We start from the raw sequence: 22,626 nt of genomic DNA, 5'->3' as shown, positions 1-22,626 counted from the left end.
ATATTACGACTCTATTCATAATAGTTGCTTTCCTCTCCTGTTTGGTTTTTGTAACTTTGTGGTGGAAATATTGAGCATGTTATGGCATCTATTTATGGACCAAAATTGATTGGTTAAAATAAGGGAGCATGGTTAATTTTTTATTTTTTTTTTAAGCTTATGTTTGTCAATAGTAGTTTTTTTGGTTGTTTCTTTCTTACATTTCGAATTTGGATCATAAGATAGAATTTCTGTGTGGTCATGCTAACTCTTATCCCTATATGGATCAGGATTTGTCTTGTATCACTTTCAACTTCCCCTGAAAACCCCCCCTTAAAATGTTGCCCTCTCTCTCTCTCTCTCTACACAGACACACACACACAATTGTATATATCCATAGTCTTAGCTATTAAAACAGCTTATATTAACTTGGATGTGCACAATTATTAGTACAATACTTGTGTAGAATATCATTATTCTAGGCCATGCAAGCCTGTGTTGGAGATTTTAGACGATTGTCACATGGAAATCCATACAAAATGCACATGCCTCAATTATGTTGAAGGTTGTGGTTGTAGACATAAATGGTGGAATCTTTTTTAATTTGAAGACAATAGCGTATGGCAAACTGGCAATGACAAAATCATGGATAATATTGTTTGGTTTTAGAATTCCTTGGAAGTTTGAATTGGAAAACAAAGCATGAATGAAGTTGAGGCTTCATAGATAAGGATGTTGGGGGTATTGAAATATATCATACCATAACTATTTTCAAAAGCAATATGATTTAGGCTAACATCGGGACATATTCTTGTGTATTTTTTTTTTCATTTTATAACATTTTTTGTTCTTTTATATAAAATTAAATTAATACCTTTTAATTAATTTCAATGGATATTTTTACTTAATTTCTTTAATCAACATTCTAGTTTCATTGATAAATATGAAATATTTGCAACTTCCTATGTATACAAATCTTATATTAATTAAATAATTGTTTTAGAAAGTTTAAAATGCTTGTAGTTTTTAAATAAACTAGCTTTGAGCCCCAGTAAAAAAAATAGCTTTGAGCCTGTGCTGGTGCACGGTATTTTTAAGAAAAACAGAGAGATATTAAAAACAGCAAGTTTGTTAGATTAAAATCAGAGATTATATTATTATAAGTTTAACCTGTTTCTAAGAGTAATTTTAGTTTTATTCGGTCACAGTTAAATGTTTTTATATGCATAAAATTACGATTCTTTAACCTAAACTTGCATGTAAGGTATTGCAATAAAAAATATGTGGTTAAAATTAGTTTCAAATAAATTAGAAGAAGGTTCAAATATTCCACTTAGGAGCTATCGTGTAGATATTCAACACTTAATATTAATACAATTCAAACATAATGAAAAGATAAAGAAAAGAAAGATCTCACCAACATTTGTAAAATAGTGAAACACCATTTGGTTGTTTAAAAATTTGAGGTTAATTATATTATTTCCTAAAACATAGATTATTATTTTCATCTTTGAAAGATGAAAATATGGATAATTTGTTTTTTAAGAATTAAATCAATTGATATTTTGATAAAAAAAATTACTTTTTATCCTCTAAAGACTAATGTGATCGATCAACCCCAAGTTATTAAAGAATTATAATAGTGTTTTACTAATTTATAGGAAATATAAATCAGTGCATTTAGATCTGTTTGTCTCTTTCAACTTATATTTATTGAATGAATTTAATTTCTATGCATTAAAATGACGTGTTTGGCTTAGGAAAATGAAAGTGAAAGGAAAGAAAGAGTGAAAAGTGAGATGATTTTGCAAATTTTTCTTCTCTCCTTTTTTATTGGGAAGAAAAAAATGAAATAAAAAATATAAATATAAAATGACATAAATATATCTAATAAAAAAGATTATACATAAAATAAGAGTAATCGAGTCTTTTATTTATAATTATATAAAAAACTATCCAAAAATTAGACACATGTTACCATTTTGTGCCAACGTTTACATGTACATCTTATATATATATATTTTCTCCTTATCTCTTTGCAAATTGCCATTTTTTTATTAATTACTTTTTCATTGACCTTGCAAAGCACAGGTTCAGTGTTGTAGTTATTTAAGCAAGAATTCCTTCCCCTTTCTCTTCACATTCAGAGGCATTATTGAAGTGTGTAGGTACTAGGTTCTATGCTTTTTTGTTCCTTCTATTTTTGAAGATAAAAAAATAATATAGAAAAAAATAAGGGTATTTAAGTCTTTTACTGTTCAAATAAACTTTCCTTTCCCTTTCTTTTCACATTTGGACGAATTATTAGAGTGTGTGAGCTCAAGCTTTTCTATTCCTTCTTTCTCTTTTTTGAAGTGCTCCAAACAAAGAAAATAATGGATAATTTGGTGGTTTCCATCCTTCCCATTATTTTGGTTCTAAACTAATAACTGTAAGTGTACAAAAATGCCAACCAATCAAAATTTATAGTAAGTATAATTTTAAAAAGTACTTATTATAAAAAGTTAACAAAATTAGTATATGTATCAATTAAATATATAACAATGTAAAAATTATTTACACTGTCTCTTCATCAATTAACTATTGTTATTGAATCAGCTTGGTTATAGAATTGCCATAACCTTAAATTGTCCGCAGCAACATTTTTATACTTCACATTGGGTTGTACACTGAGAGGCATTCAAGTAAGCTTTTCTGTTTGTGTCTGTCTTTGATAGCAAATGCTTTTCCTTATGGGATCATAACAATGCTCATCACATCACAGCCCACAAGCTTAGGCTGGTTGAATCTTTGTGGTGGGACCTTTAGTTACAATTGCAATTTGCAAGCAATCAAATAGTACATAGTATCATAGTTGATGCCACAAATGAGTTGTTACAACAAGTTTAATTTGCAACTTCTGGTACCCTTGGGAGGCCAATTTGTCATCTTTATATGGTCCCCATCTATCGCACACGCCATAATTGTTCAAACACTATGGTAAAATCAAACATTAAATTCTAGATTATTATAAAATAAACAAAACCCAAATTATCTAATAAAAAAAAGGTACTGTGTTATAATAAAAGTTCATCCAACTCTTACTTGATATGCGACAGTAGTAACAATTTACCCCACAGGCCACGGCTTACAAATATAATTATTTTATCGGCGGACGAGTCATATGTAACGCGATGAAGGATATTAAAATTAAAATTAAAATGTTGAAAACGTTTTGTAAACATATAAATTATAATAGTAGTAGTGATAAAGTACTACATTTTTTTAACCATAACATATCTCTTGATTTAAAGTCAAATACTAATCTTTCAAGCTACTAATATTTATTTAAGAGGCTAATTTCTCCTCTAGATACATTTTCATACACATTTTATACTAATTTTCATAATTTGAAAATAGAAATTGATGTTTAGAAATGATATATTTCGAAAATCTAAAATTGCTCTTTATTAAAATATTCTCATTTCATCAATTAATAATTTTTTATTTTATGTATTAAAGATAATAAGAGATGAAAATAAAGTTTAAATAACCAAAAATTTTATTTTTCTAAACGAAATATAAAATATTTTATCTTATTTTAATGATTAAATTGTAATTTTGAATCCACAATTTAATTAGTTATATATTGGCAACCAAAACCAGCAGCTGCATGCATGCATGCAGTCTTGTTCTAAAGGTTCTATTCTCAGGGTTTTTGGAAAGCAAAAGCATGGCGGATGATGAAGAAGGGGAAACGGTTGGTCCTCAAGTTTTACGAGTGATGGCTTTCTTGTCTGTCTGTTGAATTGGGTATGAGTGGCTCCCTTGACGTTGATGGACAACAGAGTTTGGTTAATTGTGAAGGTAGCGTGATTGACAACAATGCATCTTGGCCATCACACCATAGTTTTTAAATGTGTGTTGCTAGTCAAAGTCATTGGATTTAAACTGAATCACCTGTACTTCACTTATGAACTAGAGGATCCATATCGTATATAACAATTTTTATACAGTACAAAACCTCAAATTTTACGAATCATCCCAAAAATCCAAAGTTGTTGAGCTTGGAAATACAAGAATGTACGTTTTATTTGTAAGGCCCAAATCAAGATACTTGATGATAAAGAAAAAGAAAAACAGATTAATGATGTTGTACGGTACTCTTGTTCGTGTGAAATAGAAGAAGAAAGCAAAATCAACTTCAGTATTCGCCATGTGAACGTGGGGACCATATTAGTACCACTAGTGATTATGCACAACATGAACCTTTTGATAGGTGAAAACCGCTTTCACAAAATATTGACATCCAAAACAAAAAGAAACACCAGAAAATAATAAGATTAAGACAGAAAAAAGTTCATGTAGCAGTTAAGATAGGACCAAGCCTGTGAGAGTACAAAGTTAAGATTCCCTGTTACCCATAACAGATCAACAAGTACAGAAGCTGAGAATCCCACTGGACAGTGCATTATTTCATTTCATACTGATATCAATTTTTTGTTTTTTTTTTTTTATTCTAAAATCTAAGTCACCTGAAAGTATTCCCTTGATCAAAAAGTTCAGAAGAAAGCCCTGCTGCCATAAAACACACGGGAGTTAGTGCTCTTTGGTGTCTGTAGCTTGTGTTCAGAGCTAGAGTTTCCTGAACTAGTTGGTCCACTTTCAAAGTCCACAGGAAGCTTCATTTTTGCCAATGACTCGGTGAATTGCTGCATGCTTTTCATGTACATGTCTACAAAATCCTGCTGCACCACATTCGGCTCCGGCTCGATGTTAACAGTCACAAGAGGTTTAGGGAACGAGGAATCAGTCTCACCATCTTTGACATCCACATTTTTCTCTTTGGTTTCCTCATTGGGAGACGAGTCTGAGCTTGCAGCCACTGAAGGAGATGAAACCCCATTTGTTGACACACTGCTAACACTGCATGCTGAGAAGCTCTCCACAAGCTGAACACCTGCTTCAGAACTAAGATTTTCAGTATCAGTAGTGGTCAAGCTATCAGAACACTGGCTCTCCTCACATGGAATGCCGAAGTATTCCGAAACCATCAAGTGGTCTTCATTTACAATTTTTGGATCCGGGAATTCGATTTTGTCCAAATCTCTGACCAGTGACTCGCATGATTCGGAGTCCTTCTCGGTGGTAGGCATTGAAGAAATTGCCATAACATCAGGCGAAGCACCAGTGTAAGCAAGAGACAATTGAACATAACCGGCTGGAGAATGGAATAGATCAGTTGAAGAAAGAGAGAACTCTTTCTCTAGTTTGCCATCCTTCTTCACCAGTACTTCAGACAAAGGCACCAAAGCAAAACCAAGCAACTGATCTTCAAGATAATTCTTCACCCTGCTCAGCATCCAAATTTCACATTTGACTACAGAATCAACAGTCCTAACGCTTAGACTAAGATTCTCATTAAACACGGGGTTCCTTCCTCCTCCATTGATGGTCTTGGTAGAGACAGTATTCTCAGGATTACTAGTCAAACAAATCTTAGCATAAACATCTTGCTTGTGGTATATGCAGATGTTATGAATGTCCCTGGCCTGATGAATGTAAACATCAACAACACCAATGAATTCCTCCACATTACACACGGCACCTTCCTTTCCATTGACTTCAATGTCCTTAGACAGAACATCAGACCTATACTTCTCTGCATCACCCAAGACAGACCTCTTGAATGGTGACACAACAGATTGTGGGGATTCCATGATATCACGGTGATTGGGAACCAGACAAAGCACAAAAACCTTCAACAAATTCAAGTGACTTTATGTTAAGCAAAGCTTCAAACCAAACTTCAAACAGGAACAAGAAGAACTCAAAATTCACTATTCCAAGACCATAACTGCTAAAACACGGCTTGAAAATACTTCCTTACAAGTTTCACGTAACAGCCTAGGCAGATCCAAAACAGAGAAAATTTCTAGTATGTGAATTGTGAAGTACATAAAAATAGAAAAAGGAAAGGCAACACTCAGCTCCCAAATGTGAAAGAGAAGTAGGAAGCTTCAATTTGAATTCCTCCTAAGGGCTGTCATGTGAGTTGTTAACTAACAGGAAAGAAGGCAATTCAGAAACAGCAACCCCAGTTCAAACCTTAACTTTTATAGCTCAGAGCAGACAAACACGGAATTGAGAATCAAGGTCCACGAAACCCAAGTAGAATAAAATGAATTCCCAGGAACCAGAAACCCAGCTTCAAAATTTAAACTTTTCACTTTCTAGAGAAATACTAAGATACCCAGAACCGGCCAAAACTTAAAAACTATCAACAAGATTTGACCAGATTCTAATAAAGCTACTAGTTTTATTTTTCTGCTGCTCTATTCAGAAAAACTACCACCGGAATCCAAGGGAGGGAAACAGTTAAAGCAAAAATAGAAACACAAAAGAATTCAGAGAGAAAAAGGAAATAAACAAACAAAAAAAACAAAGAGATGATTAAGTTGTCGTGGTTTCACATACCTGCCTCCAAAGTCAAAGCGGAATGTGTTATGTTTGTGGCTCTAATTTCCAGGATGAAGGGACACACACACCGTGTAGGTGATACTGGTTAGAAGAGAAGGAACAGAAGCAAGCTGGGCTGGCTTGTTTAAAAAAAGGTAAAGGATAATGTGAAAGGAGGAAATCGTGTGTGAACAGTGAAGAAAATAAAAATCTAAAGGTGCCTGCAGTGTTGTTTATGATTTTGTTGTGTGTATTTGGAGTATGTATGTTAAGAGTATATATATATATATGAGTAATTAATAAGGTGGTGAAGATACTACATACAGAGAGGGCACTCAACTCATTCATTGGAAATGTTGTGTGTGGGGATAGAGAGAGAGAAGGGATAAGGTATGGAAACGGAAGGGGGATGCAGCAGCCCCGCGCGACTGGCTGAGACAGACCAATGAGAAGGGAGTTGTGTGCATTTTGCAGTTGGAGGTGGGGTATGCTGCTTATGACTTTTCTTTCTTCTTTTTCTGCTCCACACTTCACTTTCATTCCCCACCTACTACTTTGAGTGAGTGCAATTCTGTCCTCTTCTTCTTTATTTTCTTTCTAAATTAAAGTTTGATGGTCATGCAATATAAATTTAATACCTCTTATTCAATTATAAATCATTATTTATATAATTTTTAAGATAATTTTATAATAATTAATAAACTTAAGAGATAATTTTCTTTGAACTATATAATATTTAAGATAGTTTTGTATATCTAATGAATGTAACTCATCTACAAACTTACATTAAGTTTATGGAAAAAAAAACTTGAGAAGAAATAAAAAAAAACTTTAAATATAATTAAGATTCGAAGAGATATTAGTGTCTTGCCACTTAACTAATTCATCTTATCTGACAAGAAAAATATTCCTAAGTTTAAATATTTGAAAGAACATAAAATTACTTCTATATATATTCTCATCATCTTTTATTTTCAGAATAATTTTATAATCAATTCAAATGATCAAAATTTATAAGAATAAGATTCATCAAGAAATCAAAGATTCTAACGATAATAATTGAAAAAAATTATCATTGCTTAAGTTAAAATATTTATGTATCAATTCATTTCTTTTGTGTTGCTTTCACATAATTTTATGAATTTTTTTTATAAGAGAATAGTTTACTTTTCATTCTGTACAATCTTTTTCATGTTGTAATTTCAACTTAAATATAATTTAGTCCTTATAAAATGAGTTACTATTAATTTTAGATTTTATTAAAAAAATCTTTAATTTGTGTACATATGTTCCTTTAAAATATGAAATTATTGTTTTGATCTTTATAAAAACAGTAAATTTTGATTTTGGTTTTTGTTAAAAAGATTTTTTTTTTCATATATCATTCCTTAACGTGAAATCATTGTTTTTTCTTCTTCTTCATAAATATCTTTTTAGAGGTAATTTTGTTTGGAACACTAACAAACACTAAATGTAAATATCTCTTTTAGTATAAATTTGAACCTTAGTTTATCCGTTTGTGAGAATGAGTTCCTTTCACTTCACTCAACTCCCATTGGTATGAAATTGTTATTTTAAGTTCTTATAAGTTCTTAATGTTTATTTTAAAAATAACATTTATTCTGAGAATCTAAAAATAATTTTAGAAATGTCACATGCTCACATATAGTATCACAAACTAGTAGCTGTCACTTCGATATTCACTTAACCTTTTTTATTTTTTTAAAAATAAATAAATAACATTGTTTTAGGTATCTAAAAGTAATTTTAAAAGTGCCGGCCACATGTTGACAAGCTATACCACACAGTAGGGTTCACTTGAAATAGTTACTTGTTGTGAAACATATGAATAGTTGACAAATGTCACATGATAATAGGAATAAAAAATAGTAATTGTTTTAGATATTTGAGATGAAAAAATCAATTTTTTTCCACTAAAACTAAAATCAAGATTTATCATTTTACAAAGACCAAAAATATGTTTAACCTATAGTTTATCAATGTTATTTTTTTCCAATATATATTCTTTCTAGACAATCTCATTTAAGATAACGTGTGTACATATAAGAATTCAAAATATAATTTATCACCTTTCTCAACCCGAATATACATTTACTGGTTGTTATTTAGTCTTTTAGGTAGCGCCATGTACTGCGGTGATGTTTTGAATCTAACCTACAGAACATATCACGTAACATAGGAATTGAAATCAAACAATCATGCAACGCCTTGTGGTGGGGTTAGGGTTGCTTGAATAAAATCTTAGGTTTGAATTTCATTGTTGTCATTGTTAAAAAAATGCAATGCAGGACTTCAAATTAGTTTCTTGTTGTCAGTGATGTTCTCTCTCTGCATGTTACATATCCCTTTCTAAACTTTCATTATAAATTTTGAAAGAAATAATTAATTTTTTTGTGTATGTTTTTTCCGAATTTATCTGATGTTCTTGGAGGACTCAGGATCTGAGTTTGCCCGGGAGATTTCCTACTCTTCATCTCAGAAGATTTGAATTTGATGGCTATATAGAGCTACAACTACATATATATATATATATATATATCAAGTAATAATCAGTTAATCCTCTTTCTTTTCATGTATAATGTATAATCACATAAAAGCAATTTAACATTGTTGGTGTTTCTCTTCCTGTGTCATTTTTTTATGTGAAGAAAAATACGAAGTCAAATTTGATAATAAAAAATCCTGTGCAAGAAGTGCATTGATGTTTATCTAAGGAGTCTAGAACATGAGAGATTTCCTCGCATGATACCAACGGTCGCCCACTTATGAGAAAGAGCTTTTGCACTTTAGTTCTAGAAATTTGCCCTTCATGGCTCCCATGGCATATGCTTCCCCGATGTATTTTGCAAAGATTAATCATGGTGTACGTGGTCTTCTGCTTTGTTCATCAACTCAAAATGACTTATTAGAGGTATCACATTAAAAGAAAAAAAGACTTGGAGCCAGACAACAACTAATTTACTATTCAACAACCCTCAATTGTGTCTTTGAACGAGAAGTTAAATGGCGTGAATACGTTTCTGTAAAACAACTTAAGAAATTATGTTTCATCAGTTTGTTACTTATATCGTATTTACTTATTATATAAAAGCATTCTTAATAGCATATATATTGCAACTGAAACCTTGATGTTTCGATAATGGTCCGGGTGTTATGGGTGTGTAAGTCCCACACTGACTAATATGGAATTTTGACTGGAGTATTTAACTATTTAGTTTTATTTCCTTATCAATTAATATAGCATTAAAGTTAGTCGACAATATTTTTGAAAATACCGTCTATGATGTGGTTGCCAAAATAACATTTAACTTGATTTATTTTTTTAATAGGATTATGATATTTGAACACCTCCTTGTTTTGAACAATACTCCAAATCAAACTTAATCACAAGTTGTTATAATATTTAAATTAAATGACTTTTTTTTTGCCAAAATCAAACATTTAACTTTAAAGTGAAGTTTCATAGTGCTAATCTTTAAGACATTAACTCTAAAAAATAATATTATAATACAGACTTGGATATTATGAGACGGGTAAATCTCACATAAAATACTTTAGTATTTAGTTTTTCCTTTAGCGATATATCTTTTAAAAGACAATTTCCAGAATACTGTGATGATCTTTAAAAGTTAGATGCTTATCATGCATGTTTGAATCTTCTTCGTTTTTTTTGTTACATTGTTTGAATCTTCTTCTAAAGTTAGCTAATAACAATATAATTTTATTGGTGTGAAAAATTACCAAATTTTCATCAAACTATCATAATTAATTGTACCTTTGACAGGACTACTATACCGTCTATTATTGGAGAATGTCTCTTGAAATTTATCAAATTTCATTCATTATAGTTCTAGAATCAGATGTGACCCACTACTGTTAACTAGTCGTGGCCTTCACCGAATGAATTATTTTCCCTTGATTTCCTTAATGTGACGCGTGACTTGAAAGAATCCCAAGTCCCCTATAATAATAATAATAAAGATGGAAACCTGTATGCTCTTCCCCTCTGTCGTTTCTTCTTGCCTTTCTCTTTCTCTTTTGGATCGATAAGGAAGGATGTGCATTGGAGTGCTTTCATGTGCCTTTCTACTTTTGCTCATCAAATACCCTTTTTTCATCCTTGACATATATATAGTCGGTATATGGATGCCGCAATTTGCGTACAAAACTTTCAGATATTAGACACCTTAATGAAAATTATTGACCAATAAAGCTAGTATAAATACTAAAATAATATAATAGATTTCAATATCTTCAATTCTTTGAATTTTTTAGATTGGAAGGACATGTGGGTACCGTGTGAGACTTTTGATTTTTGCATTTCGCTGTTGCATTGCATATAAGAACAAATGGCGCAGTCAATTATTAATAGTGATCAGTTGTACCATTTCAAGAAAAAAGATATAAGCTTCTGGAAAGCTAATCAAGTAATTATTAAACTACGATTACTATTGTCTCGTGAGAGAATTGAAATATATGTATGGAGGAGGACAAGCTTGTAATTTCCTTCTTTTTCGATATTTTGAGGTGACAAAAAGATTTGTATCAATGGTGGGTACATAAAATTCAGAAGAAAAATATTATTGTTTAAGTGTGGTTATGTAGTGGCTAAGTGGAGACATGATCTGAATAATCCTTCTACTAGTTCATAAGTGGATTGTCTCTGGAGTAAAATAGGGACAACGGAATGCACAAAGATGGGGGTTGGTGGCTAGAAACCATAATGGAAATAGGAGAGGCTTTAGGTTTCCAATGACCCCTTCAAAGCAGTTTTTGAAGACCAATGGCGTAGATGAAGTCCCTTATCAGTTGGACATTCATATTTCTAAAGATGCAGTTGAATAATACTAGTATTCTATTGTAAAAATAAATAAAAAAATGCACTAAATGGCAGAAGATATGCTATCAATTTCGGCGCTAACCATGATTCTTATCATAAGGAAATTGTTGACGGTGGAAACTAAAACTCGAGCTAGTGTGGGAAAATCTTTGATATTGTTTTTGAAAATTTGAAATCATATATAAGTCAGGATGCATTGAAATAATGTTCATTTTCCATTATCATTTTCAATCAAATTAAGTTCTAACGAACACATATTCATGCCTCACCGGCGGTAACTACCTACTCCCATATATATATATATATATATATATATATATATATATATATATATATATATATTATGAAAAATGATAAATGCACATCCCAAATGCTATTAATCACCAAGTGAAAGAGAAAAATAGAAAAAAAAAAAGTGATTTCGTGATTGGGTAAATTTCGGTAGGAAAATAATACTTTGACACCCAATATATGCCCTTTTATCAAATGGGGATTTTTTTTTTAAATTACCAAATGAGGTAATTTTTTAAAAAATTTCTCAATGAGGGATAAATTGTGGTTTCTCGACAACTTTAAGTTAGAAGTCATATGTATATTTACTACTTCTGAATTTTTTTTCCATAGTAAAGTCGTATTCATAAAATTTGACTTACCCTTAATTGAGAATTTTTTCAAAAACTATCCCATTTTTTAAAAAAGAATTATTCCATTTGCAGAGTTCTTTCAATTGCAGCTAAATTGTATAATTGAGATGTTTTATCCTTATAATATCCAAAGAGAGGGAAAAAAGAAGATAAAAAACATAGGAATATAAAAATCATAGTCACAACAAAAGCTCAATTTAAATTATTTGTCTTTAGGAAAGAAGAAAGGACAATTTGGTCATTTCATTCGCTACTATCCTTTTTCCAACGGTTATCTAAACCTCCTCAATTCAAAAACTTGCTTCTCTTCTCTGTCTTCACTCTACCAACGTTTGAATCCAAAACTTCTCTATCTCTCTCTCTCTCTCCCTCTCTAACTCTCTCTCTCTGTATAGCTTCATTGCTAGATTATTTGCTTGCTCTGCGAAACCATAACCATGAGGCAAAGCAGTAACGCAGAGACTCGTTTCTCTGGCACCATTTCATCCCCATCCCTCAAAAAATTTCTTCCCAGATCACTCTCTTCCAAACAAAAACCCACTTCAAACCCTAACATCCGAAATTCAGATGCAGAGAACACTCCTCCCACCGATCCCAACATCCTGATCAACCATGAACAATCGTTGTTGCCTTCCACAACCAAACAATCACACTCAAAAACCTCAATTTCTCAGAACCACCTCAAACAATCGAAATCCCCTCTTGAATCCGACCCATCAGTCAAGGTAAGAGCCAATTTTTTTTTCTCTTTTTGGCTTATTTTTTTTAACATTGAATTTGTAATCTGTGAACCTGAAGATGGGTATGTGCAAAAATTTCTGCTTTTTTTTCGCTTATTATAAATTATAATAATATTGTTTTGAAACAGGTTGTAGTGCGAATCAGACCTACCAATAACAATGGAATAGATGGAGATCGAACCGTTAAGAAGGTTTCTTCTAACACCTTGTGTGTTGGGGATAGGCAATTTACATTTGATTCAGTTTTCGATTCGAACACCAATCAGGTAAAAACTTCACTTCGTTGTGCTATTTGTGTAATTTTTTCATCTGTCACTAATTTTCAGTGATAGGATTAAGTTAAGTACTTACTATTTATATGACTTGTTTTTATGAATGAACAACCAGTATCTTTTATCTTTCAATAATTATCCATGATAGGATCAAGGTAAGTACTTACTATTTATATGACTTGCTTTTGTGAATGAAACAACTGGTAGTTCATTTCCTTTGCTTCTAAGTTGCTGCTTCATACTCGTAAGAAAAGATAAGTGCGATTTATATAAGCTGCTGTTTTTTTCAGGAAGATATTTTTCAGTCAGTGGGTGTCCCCTTGGTTAAAAGTGCTTTAGCTGGTTACAACACTTCAATTCTGTCATATGGCCAGGTACTAATTGATGTGTGCTACATTATTTTAACCTTTTAGTGAAAAAAATTATGGCATTCTAGATTGACTATTAAATGATATTTTTTTAATTTTCTTTTAATTCTTGGCTAGTCTGGAAGTGGAAAGACTTATACAATGTGGGGTCCCCCAAGTGCCATGTTTGAGGAGCCCTCGCCCCACAGTCACAAGGGAATTGTTCCTCGGATCTTCCAAATGTTGTTTTCTGAGCTTGAGAAGGTATGTTTTACTTCCTGCTTTAACCACTATATCTATTTTCTATAATGTTTTTGACTTTTGACTCTTTTTTTATTGTTTTCAATTACTATATTACTATATTAGGAGCAGCATGTATCTGAGGGGAAACAATTCAACTATCAATGTCGATGTTCTTTTCTTGAGGTAATTTTTTTATAAAACTTCCCATTTTGGCTTCCTTGCTTACATGATAATGATCTTGTTTCATTTTCTTCTGTTGTTTGAAACAGATATACAACGAACAAATTGGGGATTTACTTGATCCAACCCAGCGGAACCTTGAGGCATGCATATGCCATCCGTTTGTGCTACAATTTATCATAAAAACATTATTGACTAATACACTAGTTTTCCATTGCTGCATGCTTATTATGGCTGGTCCAAATTATTACAGATGAAAGATGATTCCAAAAATGCATTGTATATAGAGAATCTGACTGAGGAATATGTCACTAGCTATGATGATGTAACACAAATTTTGGTTAAGGTAGGGACTACGGAAGCATTAAAAAAATATATGTTGAATATTAGATGTCTACATGCTATTTATACTTTATCAGCTTAGCTAATTAGGTCTTTATATGCTGTAGGGCCTTTCAAGCAGAAAAGTTGGAGCAACAAGCTTAAATTCTAAGAGCTCTAGATCACATATAATTTTCACTTTTGTGATTGAATCTTGGTGCAAGGTATTGCCGCTATAATTGTACTTAATGCAACTAGCTACGGAAGACAAACACCCTTCTTTTTTCTTATTTAAGTTTGAGACAGATTTATATTGTTAATTTTCTCTTAGTTAATTGCTACCTCTGGTTTTCTTTGACTGGTGCTGCAGGGAATATCATCAAATGGTTTCAGTAGTTCAAAATCTAGCAGAATTAGCCTTATTGATCTTGCTGGACAGGACAGGAACAAAGTTGAGGATGCAGGCAAGCAATGTCTAAAGGAAAACAAGAATGTAAAGAAATCCTTATCTCAGCTTGGGTAAGATGTCATGTCACGACTAAATACCAATGTCTAAAGTTTGTAGTTTTTTAGTTATCCCAATATATATATATATTAAAATTGTCCTTGCAACACATACGTGGCTTCTCTTGATTTTCATTCCTGCCTCATGCTATTTAATATTTTTTATTTGTTATTTGCGATTTTAACTGTTTATTGCTCCCGTATTGTCTCTTCTGTGCCGCATCTAGTGTTGGTTGAAAGCAATATCTTGGTCTTATTTATTTATTTAATGGGTGAAGTTATCTTGTCCTTATTTTACTTCTTTGTGACCACCATTTTATTTCACTGCTGTGTAGGCACTTAGTAGATGCCCTGACTAAAGAAACTCACTCAGGAAAAGCAGAAGAAATTTCAAACAGGAATTCCTGTTTAACATGTTTACTACAAGAATCACTTGGTGGAAATGCCAAACTCTCATTAATCTGTTCCATCTCCCCAGATAACAAGTATTTACCTGGACCAAGGAGCATTACTTATTCATTTGTGTGTCTGACATCTTATATTTTGTTTCTAGTGGTAAAGATTGTATTTGTTGATTGTAGGAATAATGGTGAAACGCTGCGCACTCTCAGGTTTGGACAGCGAGTAAGAACCATTAAAAATGAACCTGTTATCAATGAAATAAAGGAGGATGATGTTAATGATTTAAGTGATAAAATCCGGCAACTGAAGGTATTATTTATCTTCAGGACTTTAGTGACATAGTTTTTAATAAATGGTTGATACAGATCTGGCATCAAAGAATTATGTGTGTTTGCTTTGGTGCAGGAAGAACTTATTAGAGCAAAGGCTGAGGTTCATAGCTCAGATGGGAGTAAAAATGGATACCTCCAGGTACGTAATGTACGTGACAGCCTTAATCAGTTGCGAGTCAGCTTAAACCGCTCTCTGCTCCTACCTTGCATTGATAATGACGCTGATGAAGAGGTAAATGTGGATGAGGAAGACATAAGGCAATTACGCCAGCAGATTGATGAATTGTACCATTCATGTGAAGAGAACCCTAAAAACATATCTGTCAGTGAAGATTGTGTCCAGTATTATTCTGTTGCTGAAAATTGTGACACAGATATGACCAGTGGTGATGAAATTGAAAAAGAGGAAGTATGTTATAGAGAAGCAATGAGTAAGCTATGTCTCGAGGAAAGTGAGGGATCAACTACCACATTGTATACATCAGCAGATGACTTTGCATGCACGGCTAATGCCTCAAGGACAATTAAATCTACATTCAGAGATAGCATTTCAGTTAGCTCATGTAGTCGGTCTCCAATACTTGGAGAACCACAGTTGTCTGAGTCTCCAAAAATCAAGAATGTCCATAGGAAAAGTGTGGCTTATTCACAAAGTTGTCTTGGAAGTTGGAACAATATGGCAGAGGAGAATATGAGTTCCAGTAATGATATATTAAAGCAATCATTTAAAGAGGGTGAGCAGATGCGATCGTCACTACGGTCAAGCAAGGTTTTTCAAGGTCCTACCCAATCCTTGGCAGCAAGCCTTCAGAGGGGATTGCAGATAATTGATTATCACCAGCGCAACTCAGCATTAAACAAATCTTCAGCTTCCTTCTCTTTTGAGTGCTTAACCTTGACACCTTGTCCAGAAGATAAGGATGATTCTTGTGATCAAATAATGCAAAAGAAGAAATATTCTGTCGACGAAAGAACTGCTAGCTTGCTTTGTGAATCTTGCCTCAAAAGAATATACGATCAGGATTCTACAGAGGTTCAAGATAGCATAAAGTCTAGGGTTGAAACAGCTGAAGCAGAAAATCCAGATGGACTAACAGATAAGGTTCCAAAAGTATGTCTTGTAGACGATTTCCAGAAAGTTCTGTGTTTAGTTTTCTTGTAAAACTCATTTATCTTTTTCTTTTTTTTGCTTAAAGGATTTACAGAGTATAATGGAAAAAGCAATCACGAGAGAAAAGGAACTTGAGAATGTTTGCAAGGAGCAAGCTGCTAGAATTGAAGAACTAAATCAATTGGTATAAAGAGTCATGTCCCTCATGAATTATGTCTGTGGTGTGAATTTTACATTACTGACAATTTAGTTTGGTTTGTCCAGGTGGAGAAATTGAAAGGAGAAATGGAAGTAAAATCTTCCATCATTGTGTATGATCCAGAAAGCAATAAACAGACTAGGCATGAAGAAGAGTATAACTCATTGAAAGATGAAGACAAGGTCAACTGTTGGTTTTGTAATTTACAATATAAAGTCCTATCCATTTGAATGTTTCAAACTGGCCCTTTTAACAACGTACCTTTTATATTGTTTGCAGCTTCCAAGGGGAACTTCCTTAGACAGGCATTTACCAGATATTATAGAGGAAAATTGTGAAATTAAAGAAGTCCAGGAAGAAGTAACTCAAAGAGACAGCTCTTTCAATGCAGCTGAGAAGGAAGAACTTCTTAAGGAGATCCAGAATCTAAGAAGCAGGCTGCAATTATGTAGTGATGCACCAGTTAAAAAGTCCACCGACAAACTAAGATCATCCTTATCATTAATGTCAAGATCCATTCAACTCCGAAAAAGTGGTGTATTTTCTCTTGATAATGGTGGAGATGAGCTAGAGAAAGAGAGGGAGAGATGGACAGAAATGGAAAGTGAATGGATTTGTCTTACTGATGAACTAAGAGTTGATCTTGAGTCCATCCGCCAGAGGGCAGAGAGGGTAGAGATGGAGCTGAGTTTAGAGAAGAAGTGCACTGAAGAGTTAGACGATGCACTAAAAAGAGCGATTCTTGGACATGGTAGAATGGTGGAACACTATGCCGACCTCCAAGAAAAATATAATGATTTGGTTGCAAAGCACAATGCTATAATGGAAGGCGTAGCAGAGGTGAAGAAAGCAGCGGCAAAGGCTGGAAAACGGGGTCATGCTCGCTTTGCCAAATCTCTTGCTGCTGAGCTTTCTGCATTGAGGGTGGAGAGAGAAAGGGAAGCAAAATTCTTGAAAAAGGAGAACATGAATCTCAAGATTCAACTTAGAGAAACTGCAGAAGCTGTTCATGCTGCTGGAGAACTACTTGTCAGACTAAGAGAAGCTGAGCATGCAGTGTCTGTTACAGAGGTAAAAATCCCATCAATTTTTTCAAATGCATTATCTTATTAACGCAACCCTAACTAATATCAATAGATAGGAGAATTTCGGACAATTCTAATTTTTCTCTTGATTTTTATATTTCTTATACAGGAGAATTTCACAAAAGTGCAACAAGATAATGAAAAGCTAAAAAAGCAAATGGATAAGCTGAAAAGAAAACACAAGATGGAGATTATTACCATGAAGCAGTACCTTGCAGAGAGCAAATTACCAGAGTCTGCACTGCAGCCACTAATTAGAGAGGATTCTGATGTTGTTCACAAGGATGCAACTTCCCGTGATGATCAGGCATGGAGAGTAGAGTTTGGAGCAATCTATCAACAGCATTATTAATTCGACATTTGTTGGATTGATTAACAATTGATGAGTTTAACAATCAAACTTCCAACAGTTTGCCTAGCATCAGATCCTTCTTGGATCAATAAGTAATCTATTCATACACCCATTTATATTATTCTTTGTATTGTTTTAAAATTCATTCTATTTTTTAAGCTGTGTGGAGTTCCAAGTCTATTCTGTTTGTAATAACATCGAATTATTTGTTCTTTACCGCTTGAATTTTTCTGGTAAATGCAGAAGAAGCTACAGAATTTTTTATGAGCAAATATTGTTTAGAACGGATAGTAGGATAAATCTGTACCCAAAAAACAAGACAACTCACAAATATGGTAAACTTTTAAATATTGTGAAGGCTATGAAGTTAAGGATAAAAAATAGTATTTAATGTTTTTTGTTATATTGACAATGAGTATATTTTAGGCAAGGGAATGGAGTTTTTTTTCGTGCTAATTAGTTTTATATTTTAAATAACTAATTGTTAAAGATAAAATGTGAAAATAAAAGCTTTTGAAACACGAAAAAAAAGCTTTTCATAACAAAATCTCGGTTAAACACACATTAGTTATATAAATCATTTCTGTCTTCTATGATCAACAAAGAGACTTATTCAATATAAATTATGCATTTAATATCTAAATATTTTTAAATAATTAGTTAACGATAGTGTGATTATGTCAAGCTTTCAATTCTAGACATAGGGTTTGACAAATATCCTTTCAACAATTTGAATTGATATTTTCAATATATTTAAAAATATCTTAATTCAAAATACATTTATGTCTGAAAAAAAATATCTTCCTAAGATTTGTCAAAGTTTAATGAAAAATAAATAAAGTCCACAATCATGTTGATCTTGTTTATAAAAAATAACAAGAAAGCAAACTAAGAATTTGCGTAAATTTTTATGTTGAACACTTTTGTATGAAAAATAGACGTGCATTTAATGCAGACATCAAATGCTCTAACGGATTAAGACTTCAGACAAAGATTAGAGTGAAAAAATCCAACGGTTGTGAGACAACACATAAAAAAAGCTTTGAAGAAACAAAAAAAACTATCTACGCAAATTATTCTTTCTTATAAATTTTTTTTTATAAATTCTTGTAAAGATACAAAACTCTCAAAACACTTTGTATGCATCAAGAGAAAAAAAAAATTAAAAATATTGAGTGATATATTCCTCTAATAAATTCTTAGTGTGTTTTCTTGTTATTTCTTTTCTTATGTTATTTGTTTCTACAAAATACGAAATTAAAGAGAAGCCCCCATAAAAGTGGTAGTATATATTTTGTGTATGTGTGTGGAGGAGAAAGGAAAATATCAGAAATTATATACGCTTACAATCCGATAAATATTTGTCATTATTACTCTTTGATTGAATTATTTCATATCAATATCATAATAAAAAAAATATTTGGTTAAAATAACTTTTTCTAAGTGAAAATAACTTAATTTTGGAATATTTTAAACTCAAAATAGTATTAGTTTATGGTTAAAACTTAAAGAAGAATGAAAACGGTGGAAGGGGTAAAACGACGACGTGGTGGAGGATGTTGCGAAGGGATAACATCACTCACTCCCACCCAAAAGAATCAAGAAGAGAAGAAAAGCAAAGAGGAAGAAGACACAGAAGGAGAGGTTCAACATCTTCTTCATCTATGGCGACGCCGGATTCTGACGCTACCACTCAGCCTCAAGATTCCGACACTGCTCCCAATTCCAGTCCTCCCAACGCCCTCGTCCCCGCCGCTCCCGCCGTTTGCCTCCTTCGCTTCGCCACCGACTCCGCCGGCGGCGCTCTCATGGGCTCCGTCTTTGGATACGGTTCTCTCTTCTCTTCTCTCTGTATTATCACATTACGCCGTCGTTTCATAGACTAATTACCGTTTGTTTAGCCTAATTTCTTCGCTCAACTTTTAATCGAAGATTCACTGTTTCTGTCGATAGTGTGTTGTGGATACAGTGCTTGAATTGTTCTTCGTTGTATGGATTGGTTTTTGAATTATCGGTTGATCCTTTTTAGCGGTGATTTGTAGTGACAACACGATTGCTGCTTAGGTTAGTGTAACTGAGAAGTGAATGTGTTTGACTCGGTTTACATGAGCACGTGTCTGGTGTTAGGTTAAATTCAATTATTTAGTTTCGTTTTCTCGTTAATAATGTAGGTTAGTTATGTGCAGTGTGTATTTGAGTGAAAAATAAGCTGGCACGAGGACTTTTTTTAGTGAAAAAAACCTCTGAGAAATTTGACTTTTGATGGCTTAATTGTCATTTGTCACTTGTATTTTTTTGATTTTGCTTAAGGATGAATATTATGGTGTGTTTCAGGTGCTGGATTGTTTAAGAAGAAAGGTTTTAAAGGATCCTTTGTAGAAGCAGGGTCTTATGCAAAGGTACATTGAGAATCTCGCTGCCTTTTTTTCCCCTGCTTGTTTTACATTATTTTTTTGCTTTAATTTAGATTGTAAGTAATTGTGTTGTTCTTTATGTCATTAGACATTTGCAGTTTTGTCTGGAGTTCATAGTTTGGTTGTTTGCATCTTGAAAAGGCTTAGAGGAAAAGATGATGGTATGAATATTTAGTTGTAAAATTTGTCACTTTTGCTTTTAAGTGATCTTCCTCTGGTAATGTGAATTCTTTTGCATTTGCAGTCATTAATGCGGGTGTTGCTGGATGTTGCACTGGTCTTGCTCTAAGTTTTCCAGGTATCTCTTATTTATTTATTCAAATTGATGGGTTTGCCCTCTTTTTGAAATCTATAAGAAAGAATTAGGATAAAGGACTTGCCAATCTGACTATTCTGAATAGGCCCTATTGGCATTCTTGATCTCTCTTTAAAAGCATAGTCATATGATCTAAAATGCAAAGATAATTTTGTCCATAATCAGTGTGGTAATTTGTTTCTTGAGATGTATTACTCTGGAATCCTCTGTCTCCATTCCCAAACCATCACCTTAAATGGAGGAGGGGGGAAATTTTGCTGACTCAGAATGGCTTCCAATCATTGCTATTGTTAAAATTCAACAATTCATTGTTCAGCTAAATACACATGTAAATTTCATTCTGTGTACTTGTTTTGTTATTAGGACTTATATTCTAGGGTTTTACAGGTGCACCACAAGCTCTTCTGCAGAGCTGTCTCACTTTTGGGGCATTTTCTTTTATCATGGAAGGGCTAAACAAGCAGCAACCAGCACTTGCAGTTCCCATGTCCTGGAAAAAAACTGTGCAACACAATGCATGTCCTCCCTTGGTACTCCCCCTTCAACTCTCTCTTCCAGACGAACTAAAAGATGCCTTCTCCTTTTTCTCCGAGTCTTTGAAGAAGCGCAGCAAGGGACCTTATCCTACATCTTGATAAGAAATTAGGATATCACGATTTTCTAGCATCTGTAGATAAGATGTGCACCCTTTGCCATTTTAACTTTTAGGCTCCTTGTATCGTTTGTCAACATTTCTTTTTGATGAACTTAATTAAGGGTGACATCAAATTGTCCAAGGACATGGGTTGTTTACTTGCTTCTGAGTTCCAATATGGCATCTTAATTCTACCATGTTCTTTCTTGGTGGTTTGTTGAACTTGGACGGCCTATTGAATGATGATTGATTTAGCTTGACCCGTGCACTTACTATCCTAAACACTGTTAGTATCGGGTGGCAGCGATTTTTGTTTGAAAGCTAAACTCTGCTATTCTGGAATGCTTCTGATTACGTTTACAGATTTACCGTTTTTAATTAGAAAATTATCTTTCTAATTTTGGTTGGAAGTATACTTCAAGAGCATTCATTGGGTCCTTGACTTGAATATCCATTTATTCTGATGTCAGCCCATAGCTTATCAAACTTGGTACGAATTCAACCTGTTAACGCGATTGAAATGTAGATAATTCAAATCTAATTAATAGTGTCAACTACATGTGCTCAGTGGAATAGCTACGCTGCAATTAAATAACCACTTAAGTTGTTTCCTCTGTAAAACCTAACTTGACACTGTTTGCTCAAAATTCGTCCAGCTTCTGCTTCTCTAGTATAGCAAGTGCGTTAGCATCAAATTCGTACATTACGTAAGCTAATGTTAAAATGATAAGAAAAAGGTGTCATCATGTTCGAGAGTTTATTTGAAGAAATTTCTATCAACTTATTTCATTGCGGTCTTCAATTCTTTTTTACTCCATCCGTTAATAAGAGTTATATATCCGAGCTACATTATAACATTACTATATGGTAACTTTGGGTTTGTATAGAAAAAGATTTCTATGCACTTTTTTTTTTGTTAGGAAAAGACAATAAGAAAGAAAAATGAAATAAACTTTTTTCTAAACTAATTTGCAAAATTTTTATATTAGTTTTCTTCTAAAAGAATTAACTTCTTTCCAAAAAAAAGAATATTTTTTAATTTATGCATAAATTAATTTTATTTTATGAAGATCTTTCTTTTTTTATTGATTTTCTCCTATCAGTATTCATGAAACAAAAATTCAAATGTGTCGCAGTCTTTTTACCTCAAGAGCTTTGCGATTGGCATCCCCTCCCCTCATAATTATTTGATGAAAATATCCTTAACCTTTGACACCTACAATATATTCAAATATGTCACAGTTACGAAAAC

The 22,626-nt window shown here is 32.9% G+C and overlaps 3 protein-coding genes across 4 annotated transcripts; 2 read left to right on the top strand and 1 right to left on the bottom strand.

Annotated features, from left to right (window-relative positions):
• Window positions 1-4,275: 4,275 nt before the first annotated feature.
• Window positions 4,276-6,867, bottom strand: LOC114402873. The gene is made up of 2 exons (XM_028365558.1): window positions 6,436-6,867; window positions 4,276-5,717 (listed from the first exon to the last, which is right to left on the bottom strand). Exon 2 carries the CDS (start codon window positions 5,676-5,678, stop codon window positions 4,521-4,523), a length of 1,158 nt encoding a protein of 385 aa, XP_028221359.1. The 5' UTR covers window positions 5,679-5,717; window positions 6,436-6,867; the 3' UTR covers window positions 4,276-4,520.
• A 5,354-nt stretch (window positions 6,868-12,221) lies between these two features.
• LOC114402856 (kinesin-like protein KIN-12F) lies at window positions 12,222-18,235 on the top strand. Of its 2 annotated transcripts, none has more exons than XM_028365550.1 (16): window positions 12,222-12,647; window positions 12,791-12,928; window positions 13,225-13,308; window positions 13,420-13,545; window positions 13,648-13,707; window positions 13,794-13,847; window positions 13,958-14,050; window positions 14,154-14,249; window positions 14,396-14,544; window positions 14,865-15,014; window positions 15,111-15,240; window positions 15,337-16,365; window positions 16,460-16,558; window positions 16,639-16,755; window positions 16,853-17,644; window positions 17,768-18,235. In XM_028365550.1, the coding sequence occupies exons 1-16, from the start codon at window positions 12,360-12,362 to the stop codon at window positions 18,008-18,010; spliced, it is 3,648 nt and encodes a 1,215-aa protein (XP_028221351.1). In that variant the 5' UTR covers window positions 12,222-12,359; the 3' UTR covers window positions 18,011-18,235. The 2 variants fall into 2 exon arrangements, with proteins under 2 accessions (XP_028221351.1, XP_028221345.1); XM_028365544.1 differs by having other exon boundaries at window positions 15,337-16,374.
• Window positions 18,236-19,532: 1,297 nt separating this feature from the next.
• On the top strand, window positions 19,533-21,642 carry LOC114402846 (chloroplastic import inner membrane translocase subunit TIM22-2-like). Its single transcript, XM_028365535.1, has 5 exons — window positions 19,533-19,840; window positions 20,345-20,409; window positions 20,513-20,585; window positions 20,669-20,722; window positions 21,128-21,642. The coding sequence occupies exons 1-5, from the start codon at window positions 19,567-19,569 to the stop codon at window positions 21,373-21,375; spliced, it is 714 nt and encodes a 237-aa protein (XP_028221336.1). The 5' UTR covers window positions 19,533-19,566; the 3' UTR covers window positions 21,376-21,642.
• Window positions 21,643-22,626: the final 984 nt, after the last annotated feature.

The sequence above is a fragment of the Glycine soja genome, chromosome 2 (assembly GCF_004193775.1).
Source record: "Glycine soja cultivar W05 chromosome 2, ASM419377v2, whole genome shotgun sequence".
NCBI classification, from domain to species: domain Eukaryota; kingdom Viridiplantae; phylum Streptophyta; class Magnoliopsida; order Fabales; family Fabaceae; genus Glycine; species Glycine soja.
The sequence above is the reverse complement of the archived record's forward strand: the minus strand, read 5'-3'. Positions and strand labels throughout refer to the sequence as shown.